Below are 11,025 nucleotides of genomic sequence, written 5' to 3'. Positions count from 1 at the left end.
CACAGAATCTATATTTTTTGTTAAGATTTTTCTTTTCACAATTTTTTTCCTAAATGTGGTGGAAAGTTATTTAACTCTCATCCTAGAGGTTTCAACCATGGAATTAACTAGAAACAACTCTAAGCCCTGAAAATTTTTAACTCTTGGCCAACAAAATATTATTGAATTTTTCTTAGCTGACACTTCAATAAATATAGCATGAGTTATGGCTACATACCAAATTTTATTTCCCATTTTTTTGTTTTCACCGTTTATTTTCTAGGAACCATAAAATAAATTCTAACCCCAAGGTCACAAATGTGGTAATATTCATGTCTATTTATCTAATTAGGTTGACAAACTCTAAGAGATAAAATAGAATTGTATAACACAAGTGATTCCTATTAAACTATATTAATATCCCATATAAATATTATATTATTTATGTCATTTTATACAACATGTTATCCTTAACATTGATGGGATACTAATAATAACAACCATCAAACTTTAAGGTCAAAATAAAAGGAGATACCAAATAGGTGTGCTAGACCCCTTTGTTTGTGTCTGAAGAGACGGAGTTCTAGCTATCTAATTACTAAAGTCTAAAAGTAAAGATGCTCTATAATACTCTTTAATTGAAATTGCCAAATATTAAGAGGAAACACATATTCTTAAACATTATACATGACAAACTATATATATTAATAATATTATGTGGTTCCATATTAAATTTCTTTGAAAATGACATTTTATTTGTTTTCTAAAAGACAACATCCTATCAATAAACTATGACTAACCTATATTCACCTTAAACCAAAACATTTTTACCATTTAATTCTATATTATACAAGTATAAATTTGCTTTTTAAAAAATTAATAAAATATTAAAAATAATAATTTTATAAGTGATATATTATATATAATTTATTTTTTTTTATATATATTTTTTTATGTAACCATATATACTTTAATTATAAAATACCTCAACAACCTCTTCACACTTACACATACCACATACATTAATCATTATCGTGTGAAAGAGATATATGATTTACCTCAACAAACTACGAACATTAAGAAACACTGGATTCAGATTAAAACAATTAAAAAATTAAGTTAAAGTTGCTTGTTCCGCATTAGCTATCAACATTGATTTAATGTCTTGAATAATTTAAAAGAAAAAATAAACTGAATAACTAGCCTAACTAAGGTGCCGGACTTTAACTTTATTAACACAAACAACAATATTGATGTAAAGACTTAGCACCAACATTTAAGGGTATCTAGCGAAAGAGGATGGCGGGAGTCAGTGACATGATAAGGGTATATTTTCTTCCTACAATTAAGCTGTACAGGTGAATTCAATATTCTACAGGGACAGGTGAATTCAATATTCTACAGGGACCTCCAATTTATGTGGCAACACTCAAAACACTCCCTTGCACGAAGCCTATACTAATGGAGAAAACGAGCTGCAGTATTCACATGGTTATTATCACCGACAGCCATAGAAGCTCTTTTGTTATTCTTCTTGAACATTCCAACGCTGTGTAACTGTGCGCTTTTCTTCGCTTGCATCATAGTAATTGTGGTATCTAGCGAACCACGATGGCTGGAGGCAGTAAGTCTACTGCTTGCCTGAAGAGGCTGATGGCTGATCTGAAGAGGCTGGAAGATGACGCCCCTGCAGGTGTTAGCGGAGCTCCGCGAGAGGATAATATTATGATGTGGGATGCTATTATTTTCGGGTATATATACTAGGGTTTCTGTAATTTTATGTCTCCTTCATCATTAAATAATTATGTTTCTGCTTCTAAAATTTCGATTCATCTGAATACGCTCGTTTTTTTCACATTTGACGACTGTCCTGTACCCATAATCGTCTGCAGTCCTTCAGGCACTCCATGGGATGGCGGTGAGTATTTCCCCAAAATAAGACTTCCTGTCTACTTCGGAAATTTCGATTGACTGAACCTGATGAGTTTTGTATCGCAATTTTGTAGGCATGTTCAAGCTAACGCTCGAGTTCAGGGAGGATTACCCTAACACACCTCCAAAGGTGAGGTTTGTGTCGAACATGTTTCACCCGAATGGTAAGTGTTGTCTACGCGAACTTAAATTTCTTACTTCAGTAAATACAAATTGATTATTCATTATGTTTATTTAATAGTATTTGATAGTGTATGAACAATGAGATCTACCCATCTTGTTCTCAAACTCTTACCGGGCATATCAGATCCTAGGTTTAAAGAGGTCGTTGTTAATCATCAACGAAGTGATCTTTGGTTCGTCCTGTGCAGTTTACGATCATCAAGTATAATGTGGCATTCTAAAAGAAGGGAAACCTAAGCTACAAATGTTCTTAGCTGTGATGTTTGTATCATGTGGGTGCAGTCATTATTGTGTGACCCAAATCCAAATTCTCCTGCGAATCCAGACGCTGCTAAGTTATACAGCAATGATCCCGAAGAATATAAAAGAAGGGTCGGCCAGGCTGTTGAATAGAGCTTGTCCAATGTATAACATAAAATTTAGGTGCTCATAGTTATTCGATTACGACTGTTTGTGTTAAATTAATAATAAAATAACTCACATATGGGATAAGAAATTAAGTCTTAATTAGATGTCTATGAGCATTCAAATAATGATTATTTTATTTATTTTTAATATTAAGATATATGATAATAGGCCATGATTGTCTGCAGGACGATGCTCTGGGCCAGCTGGAGCGACCTTCATGGCAGCTAGGGTTTAGGACTAATCTGCACCAGGTTGCAGGTTTGCAGTAAACCTTGTCAACTCTTACATCTACAAGACAAATTATTAATGGACAAAGGAGGTGAGTGAATCAGGGGTAAACCTCAGGGGAGGGCCTAGAGCCTACCCCAAATGACAACTAACAAGTTCCAACGCAGGAGGAAGCCTGCAAACAAACATTCCACTAGGAAATAGAAGAAGGACATGACTCTCAAGGAGATAAAGAAACAATTAACAAGGTCCCCAAAGTGACCTCCACCACATGCAAGCCAGTTGCAGCCACTAGACCAAAGATGGAGCTACCCAGCTGTAGGATCAACACACAAATCCAATATATGAAGGATCATGCCTTGATAGGGAAGTTTATTGGCTTTTGGCCCACAGAAAAAGCGCTGCATGGATAGATCGCAGTCAAATGGAAGCTGCAAGGTCACATTACCCTGCAGTTAGGCCCCAATGGATTCTTCATGGCGGTTTTCAACTCTCAGGAGGATAGAAATAGAATCATTGATGGAGGGCTATATTTCTTTAATGTCGCTGGCCTGTACCTTAGAGGTTCGGTTGAGAGATTTAACGCAGAATAAGAGGATCTGAGTTGGGCCCGGGTCTCGATCCGTCTCTACTCCCTCCCTTTGGAGTATTGGGATGAGCCATCATTACAAGATATTGGCAATGGTCTTGGCGAGTTCGTCAAAGTTGAAGAGGAGACTAAGCTTAGAAGATACACCTCATATGCACGTATATGTGTTTATATGCACCTCAACAATGCCGTGCCGCATGCGGTAAGTCTCTTTCATGACAATTTTGAATGGATCCAATCTATCGACTATGAACATGTTCCATTCCATTATAGGAAATGTCACGCTCTTGGTCATCTATTTCGAGATTTCCCATCTAACTTGAAAACCTCAGCTCCTCCTCCTTCCGAAAAATGAGATGGTCATGGATTCACCAAAGTCTCCCATCACAGAAAGAATCTCAAAAAATCTGGATCTCATCCCAAGACCACTGCTAATAACCCCCCCAAATCGAGTACCAGGAACAGCTTCGAGTCCCTGGCTCAACCAGATCTAAACAATCTTGAAACCCCGACTCTCCTTAAGGAGCAACCCAAGTCAAAAGCTCACTCAGCCTCCACCACCACAGTGATTCCTCAAAAATCAAAGCAAATCGTTGACCTTAGTTCTCCATCTCCTAGCAACTCTCCCGCGTGGCTCACTGAGACTATGGAGGCAAATAATGAGAAGACCACTGTAAAGGATACGAAAGGAAATACAGAAGAAAGGAATGAAACCCAGAATATGGAAGAGGAACCAGAAAGCATAGATATATGAGACTTGGATATTCTAGGCTTAGAGCAAGCCTCTAAAACAAAAAGTTATGACAAAATTCCAGAAAGACAGTTGGACAATCTTGAAATAATTTTATTAAGAGCACAGAGACATCGAACCCTTGGAATACAACGTGGAAGCTAATGGGATGGAAAGATCCTCAACAATGACAACAAGAAAAGAGGAAGGGAAACAGAACTTCAACGAACCATTCGCATTGGGTAAATGCTAGTGGAATCTGGAAGATGCTCCAAGCTCACGAAGTACTATACTACCCTCTCTAATATCTCATCATGAAGCTCATCTCGTGGAAAATTAGAGGGCTTAACAACCCCGGGAAGTACAGATCGATAAAAAGCATGCTTCAGCAAGAAAAACCAAGCATTTTCTTCATACAAGAAACCAAGTGTAACTGAGCAACTCTAGAAAAAACCATGGCCAAAGCTTGTCCAGGTTGTACTGCAATTGCAGTAGATGCATTAGGGGCATCAGGAGGTCTTGCAATCATCTCAAACGCACAGACAATCACACTCTCCAACTTACAAGCAAACAGGCACTTCATTCAGGCTTCGTTCCATATAAAAGGGACAAATATCCATGGGCATTTAACAAATGTTTGCTTTCCCCACGAAGCTACTCAAAAGATAGGCATATTGAATACTCTATCAATAATCAACACTGAAAGGACCCACCCACTCTCGATCATGGGGGGCACTTCAACATGATTACCAATTTGGAGGAAAAAAGTAGAGGCAGAAGCAGACTAGATAAAGAAAGTTGTCATATAAAGGACTTCATCTAGAATAACTCGCTCATTGATATACCCTTTAGTAATGATGTTTTTACCTGGAACAATAAAAGAGCAGAGTGATGCGGGAGCATGTGACTGAGAGGGGAAAAATCTTCCAACTTATTCCGAATAATCCAAAAAAAAATCTACACGCAAGGGAGTGGGGTCCTTTAGCCTGCAATTTCCATGTTTTTTTAGTTAAAGATAGGATAAATTCTAGAAATAAAACATGCTAATATTATCACAGATGGATAAACTGTTGTAAAGCTTTCACGCTTTAAATCATTCTTGTAAAGCATGCTTTTGTAATGGATAAGGACCGAGAAGGCCTATCCTTTAATTATAAATAAAGAGGCAGCGATACTCTCAGCAGAGAAGAGAGGAGCGAGTGCCAAGCATTATTATTGAAACTTTTCTCTCGGCCTGTCTAATTTAATAAGCCTTCTGTTAATTGAGTTGTGTATGCGTTTATGTGTTTATTTACTGTGTGTTGAAGGTGGATGGATAGCCTTATAATTGCTACGTGATGTTTGATTAATCCTTATGGGCATTTCCCTTTCATTGCTGCGCCACATGCTCTTTAATTTCATCCTTTAAAGTTCTGTGTGTAATCCTGTTTACACTGAGGATTCATGCAATTTCCCTTAGGCGGGACACTGCGGCGGACGTGAAAAATATTTATATTGGTTCATACCCCATATCGGTTCCGAACCCAATATCGCATTGGAAGGGAGAGTGGCCTTAACATTGCAAAAGCTCTGAAATCCCAGAGCCGAAGTGGCATATAAAGTGCAGCCTATAACAATTTCGGGTCCGAAAGGAGCCCGTAACATGACAAGTGGGCGAGCTCTGAAATCTGGAGCCGAAATACAATAGGCTGGAGTTTAACACATGTCGGGTCCGCAAGGCCCATTACATTAGCAAGCTGCCAAAAGGGGAACCGCCGATATAAATCGGACACGAATTCAATATAGAGGGGAGTTAAAGGGTTCGTTGGGTCTGCGGCATATCGGAAGCCTTGGTGTATAGACTTTGCTGATAGTGATCAGCGATCCGATATCGCATCGCGGGAAAAAAGGAAAGGGACTATAATAGCACCGATATTGTTGGGTGTATAATCCCTCCTTAAGGCCTCCTGTAGTATTTTTGGCATTATTCTTTTAGAATTATAGCCCAAAGGGAATAAAGCCACTGTTTGTTAATTAAGCAAGATTAGTGGGTTTTAAAGAAACAAATGAAGATATCAGTTTAATGACTGATACGCCTGAAGAAGGAGAAAAGGGAGTTGAGGCTGACATAGTAGAGCTTGCTGCCAGATTAGGGAGGTTATCCCTAAAGCCTGCACCCACGCCATCATTAGTGGTATCAGAGTCATCAACTGACATTGAATTGAATCTCAGGAGTGGACGAAGGATGGCTTTTAGAGTTGGAAGAGGACGAGGATGTGATGGCAGAGGATGACTTGTTACAAATGCTGAATTAATGGAAACAGTAGAAGAGCTGTGAACTAGATTGGATGCGTTAAATTTAGATAGAAACATAGATGGTGGAGATGTTAGTGAAATCGAGGATGAAACTATAGAGGAGGAAGCTGTACAGGTTACTCCTGAGATGAGGTTCTTTCAGTCAGTGTTGAAATCCACAGCTAGGCCAAAGATCGAGGTACCAGTATACCAAGGAGGACTGAATCTAGAAGAATTGATAGACTGGATTAATAGCATGAAGAAATTCTTCGATTATGAAGAAACAGAAGATGAGAAGAAAGTGAAGTTTGCTATCACCAAGTTAAAAGGCCATGCAGCACTCTGGTGGGATGGTGTGCAGGCGGAAAGGAAGAGACTTGGTAAGCAACAAATCAAGAGTTGGAGTAGAATGGTAGTGAAGTTAAGAGGTAAGTTTTTGCCAAGTAATTATGAGCAAACATTGTTTAGACAAATGAAAAATCTTAGACAGAGAACTTTAACAGTAAAAGAATATACAGAAGAGTTCTATAAAGTGAGCATAAGAGCTGGAGAAGCCCAAGATACAGATGAGAAGGTGGCCAGATATATGAATGGCCTCAGGATGAGATAAGTCTGCTGTCCCTTACAACAGTAGAGGAAGCTTATCAGATAGCACTGAAAGCTGAAGAAAAACTCATGAGGAAGCAGTCTGCCAGAGGGAGAGGGACTTTTAGAGGAAAAGGAAGTCAAGGTGGTAGAGGAAGATCTACAACACCTAAAGAAGGAGCTAGCAGTAGCTCAACCCAGCATGCAACCATAAGAGGTGATGCAAGAGGCAGAGGGAGTTTTTCTAGAGGAAGAGGAGGCAGAGGAAGAGGCAGAGAAATAAGATGTTACAGATGTAACAAGCTGGGACATAGATCTTATGAGTGCCCAGAGAATGCAGCAACAAAGCAGAGGAATGCAATTGTTGCTCTAGCTGAGGGAGAAGTACCAGTGGCAGCAGTAGGAGAAGAAAAAATTACACCAGAAAGAGGAGAATATCTGGTAGTTAACAAAGTTCTACTTAAGCCAGCAAAAGAGGTGGCTGAACTGCCACAAAGGAAGACTTTATTGAGGACAGTGTGCAAAGTCCAAAGGAAATGTTTCCAGATGATCATTGATAGTGGCAACACTGATAATTTGGTCTCTACAGAAGTAGTGGAGAAATTGAAGTTGAAGACAATGAAGCATCCAACACCTTATAAAGTGTCATGGTTGAAAAAGGGACATCAACTGTTGGTAAGTGAACAGTGTGAAGTGGAATTTCAAGTGGGCAAGTATAAAGATAAAAAATTTTGTGATGTGATGCCTATGGACGTGTGTCACATATTGCTTGGAAGACCTTGGCAATATGACAGAGGAGCCATACATGATGGGAAAAGAAACACCTACAAGTTTGGAAAGGATGGTGTCAATCATACGTTGTTGCCTCTGCAAGAAGAAGATGTACCGGGATAGAAGACTGATCCAAAAACTCTGTTGCTTGGAGGAAAGGAATACCTGAAGCAGATTGAAGAAAACGAGGTAAATTTTGCTGTAATTTGCAAGCCCGAGGTAATAATGACTTCTACTAAAGTTTCTGATTTACCCATTGAAATTCAAGAAATTCTGGAGAAATATTGTGATATTATTGTTGATGATTTGCCTAACGAATTACCACCCATTCGAAGAATCAGTGATCATATAGATTTAATTCCTGGAGCAATCCTACCTAACAAAGAAGCATACAGAATGACTCCTGTAGAAAATGAAGAAGTTAAGAAACAGGTACAAGAATTGCTTGACAAGGGGCTGATCAAAGAAAGCTTGAGTCCTTGCACAGTGCCAAGAGTGTTGAGCCCAAAGAAAGACGGACGCTGGAGAATGTGTACAGATTCGAGAGCCATCAATAAAATTACAATCAGGTACAGATTTCTATTACCCAGAATTGAAGATTTAATGGATTGTTTGTGTGGAGCAAAATATTTTTCAAAACTAGATCTTAAAAGTGGGTATCATCAGATAAGGATGAGAGAAGGGGATGAGTGGAAAACCGCTTTTAAGATCAATGAAGGACTATATGAATGGAGAGTGATGCCTTTTGGGTTGTAAAATGCACCAAGTACATTCATGAGGCTTATGAATGAAGTTCTTAAAGAATTCATCGGTAAATTTTTAATAGTATATCTCGACGATATATTAGTTTATAGCAGGTCCAACGAGGAGCACTTGAGGCATTTAAATTATCTCTTACAGAGGCTACATCAAGAAAAACGATTGTTGAACCTGAAGAAGTGTTCATTCATGAAAGAGGAGCTCGTGTACTTGGGATTTGTTATTTCAGCTGAAGGGTTGAAGATGGATCCAGAGAATATCAAAGCAATTATGGTGTGGCCTTCACCCAAAAGAGTTTTTGAAGTAAGGAGTTTTCATGGTCTTGCCAGTTTTTACAGAAAATTCATTAAGAATTTTAGTAAGATTAATGCACCTATTATTGAGACCATAAAGAAGGATAAACATCCATTTCAATGGACTACTGAAGCAGAGAGAAATTTTCAGCTATTAAAGAAGAAAATGACTGAAAATCCTGTTTTAGTTCTTCCCGATTTTAACAAAACTTTTCAAGTTAAGTGTGATGCCAACGCAGAAGAAATTGGAGGAGTTTTAAGCCAAGAAGATAGACCAATAGCTTATTTCAGCGAAAAGGTAAATGATGCCAAAAAGAAGTATTCTTCTTATGATAAAGAGTTTTACGCAGTTGTGCAAGCATTAAAGAAATGGAGGCATTATTTAATGTCAAAAGAATTTGTTCTTTATTCAGATAACCATGCATTGCAGTTTATAATGCAACAGCCAAAGCTCAGTCAGAGACATGCTAAATGGGTAGAATATCTTCAAGACTTTCATTTTGTGTTGAAGCATATAACTGGGCAGTCCAACAAAGTTGCAGATGCCTTAAGTAGAAGAAATGTATTGCTGCAAGAAAGTCAAATCCAAGTGTTGGGTTTTGATTTTCTCAAAGAATTATATGAGACCGATTCAGATTTTAAGGAGGCATTTGAGGCATGTAAAAATCCTGTTTTGGCGGATAGAAGCAAGTGGCTGGATTATTTCCTACAAGATGGACTATTATTTAAGAAAAATCAGCTATGCATACCAACATGTTCAATGAGAGAAAATTTAATCAAAGAGAAGCATAGTGGAGGACTTGCAGGACATTTTGGGGCAGAGAAGAATTTTGAATAGCTCAACAGATTTATTTCTCGCCGAAAATGAAATATGAAGTAGAGAAGTATGTAAGAAATTGTAAAGTCTGCCAATATGCAAAAGTAAGGAGCCAGAACACAGGGTTGTATATTCCATTGCCAGTTCCAGATAGGCCTTGGGATATGGTAAGTATGGATTTTGTGCTGGGATTACTAAAGACTCAAAGAGGTTATGATTCAATCTTTGTTGTAGTGGATAGATTTTCAAAAATGGCACACTTTATTCCATGTTGTAAAACTAGTGATGCTTCTCACATTGCTAACTCGTTTTTTAAAGAAATTGTAAGATTGCATGGGTTGCCCAAAAGCATTGTTTTAGACAGGGATTCAAAGTTTGTTGGACATTTCTGGAGAACACTATGGAAGAAGCTGGGAACTAAATTAAATTTCAGTTCTGCCTATCATCCACAAACTGATGGACAGAGTAAAGTTGTGAATAGAAGTTTAGGCAATCTTCTGAGGAGCCTTACTGCAGAGCATCCAAAGCAATGGGATCAAGTGTTACCACAAGTTGAGTATGCATGTAATGACTCACCGAACAGGAGCACAGGAAAGAGCCCATTCAATATTGTTTATGGAATGCATCCAAGGGGAATATCTGAATTAAGGAATTTTGGAAAAGAAGAAATGAGAAGTGCAGAGGGTGAAGACTTTGCTTCAAGGATGCAGCCGATACATGAATAGGTGAAACAGCAGCTGCGGGATTACAACATCAGGTATAAAACTAGAGCAGATATGAGGAGAAGAGAGGTGAACTTTGAAGTTGGAGATTTGGTTTTAGCACATCTCAGAAAAGAGAGATTTCCAAAGGGAAAGTATAATAAGTTAAAATCCAAGAAAATTGGACCGTGCAGAATACTGAGGAAATTCTCTGCAAATGCTTATGAGATTGAATTACCACCTGATGTGAAAATATCACCAATTTTTAATGTTGCAGACTTGTACAAGTATGAGAATGAGACTACAGATGATACAGCACAGGATCAAGAGACTCCAGAGATTGAGTGGGTAAAACAGTTACCCATAACAAAGAATTTACAGCCAGAAAGGATTCTGGACAAGAAAGTGCATAAGAAGACAAGGGGACGAGAGTATTTCCAGTATCTGATAAAATGGAAAGGACAACCAATCACTGAAGCTACTTGGGTTACAGAAGACATTCTACAGAAACTGGGCAAATCTGTAGGCAAGCTCATGGACAGGAGCCCATGAAGAATTTTGTCCTTAGGAGTCTGATGCAGGAGCATGTGACTCAGAGGGGAAAAATCTTCCAACTTATTCGAAAAAATCCAAAAAATATCTACACGCAAGGGAGTGGGGTCCTTTAGCCTGCAATTTCCATGTTTTTTTAGTTAAAGATAGGATAAATTCTAGAAATAAAACATGCTAATATTATCACAGATGGATAAACTGTTCTAAAGCTTTCACGCTTTAAA

At 38.3% G+C, this 11,025-nt stretch overlaps 1 protein-coding gene across 1 annotated transcript; it reads left to right on the top strand.

Annotated features, from left to right (window-relative positions):
* The first annotated feature begins 1,590 nt into the window (after positions 1-1,590).
* LOC149226767 (ubiquitin-conjugating enzyme E2 1-like) lies at positions 1,591-6,343 on the top strand. The gene is made up of 7 exons (XM_089380291.1): positions 1,591-1,730; positions 1,872-1,897; positions 1,986-2,075; positions 2,283-2,296; positions 2,377-2,466; positions 2,688-2,760; positions 6,261-6,343. Exons 1-7 carry the CDS (start codon positions 1,591-1,593, stop codon positions 6,341-6,343), a joined length of 516 nt encoding a protein of 171 aa, XP_089236417.1.
* The last annotated feature ends 4,682 nt before the right edge of the window (positions 6,344-11,025 follow it).

The sequence above is a fragment of the Pinus tabuliformis genome, chromosome J, assembly GCF_031772625.1.
Source record: "Pinus tabuliformis cultivar Carrire ecotype Pingquan chromosome J, CPIR1, whole genome shotgun sequence".
NCBI lineage: Eukaryota > Viridiplantae > Streptophyta > Pinopsida > Pinales > Pinaceae > Pinus > Pinus tabuliformis.
This window is presented reverse-complemented; position numbering and strand designations above follow the sequence as displayed.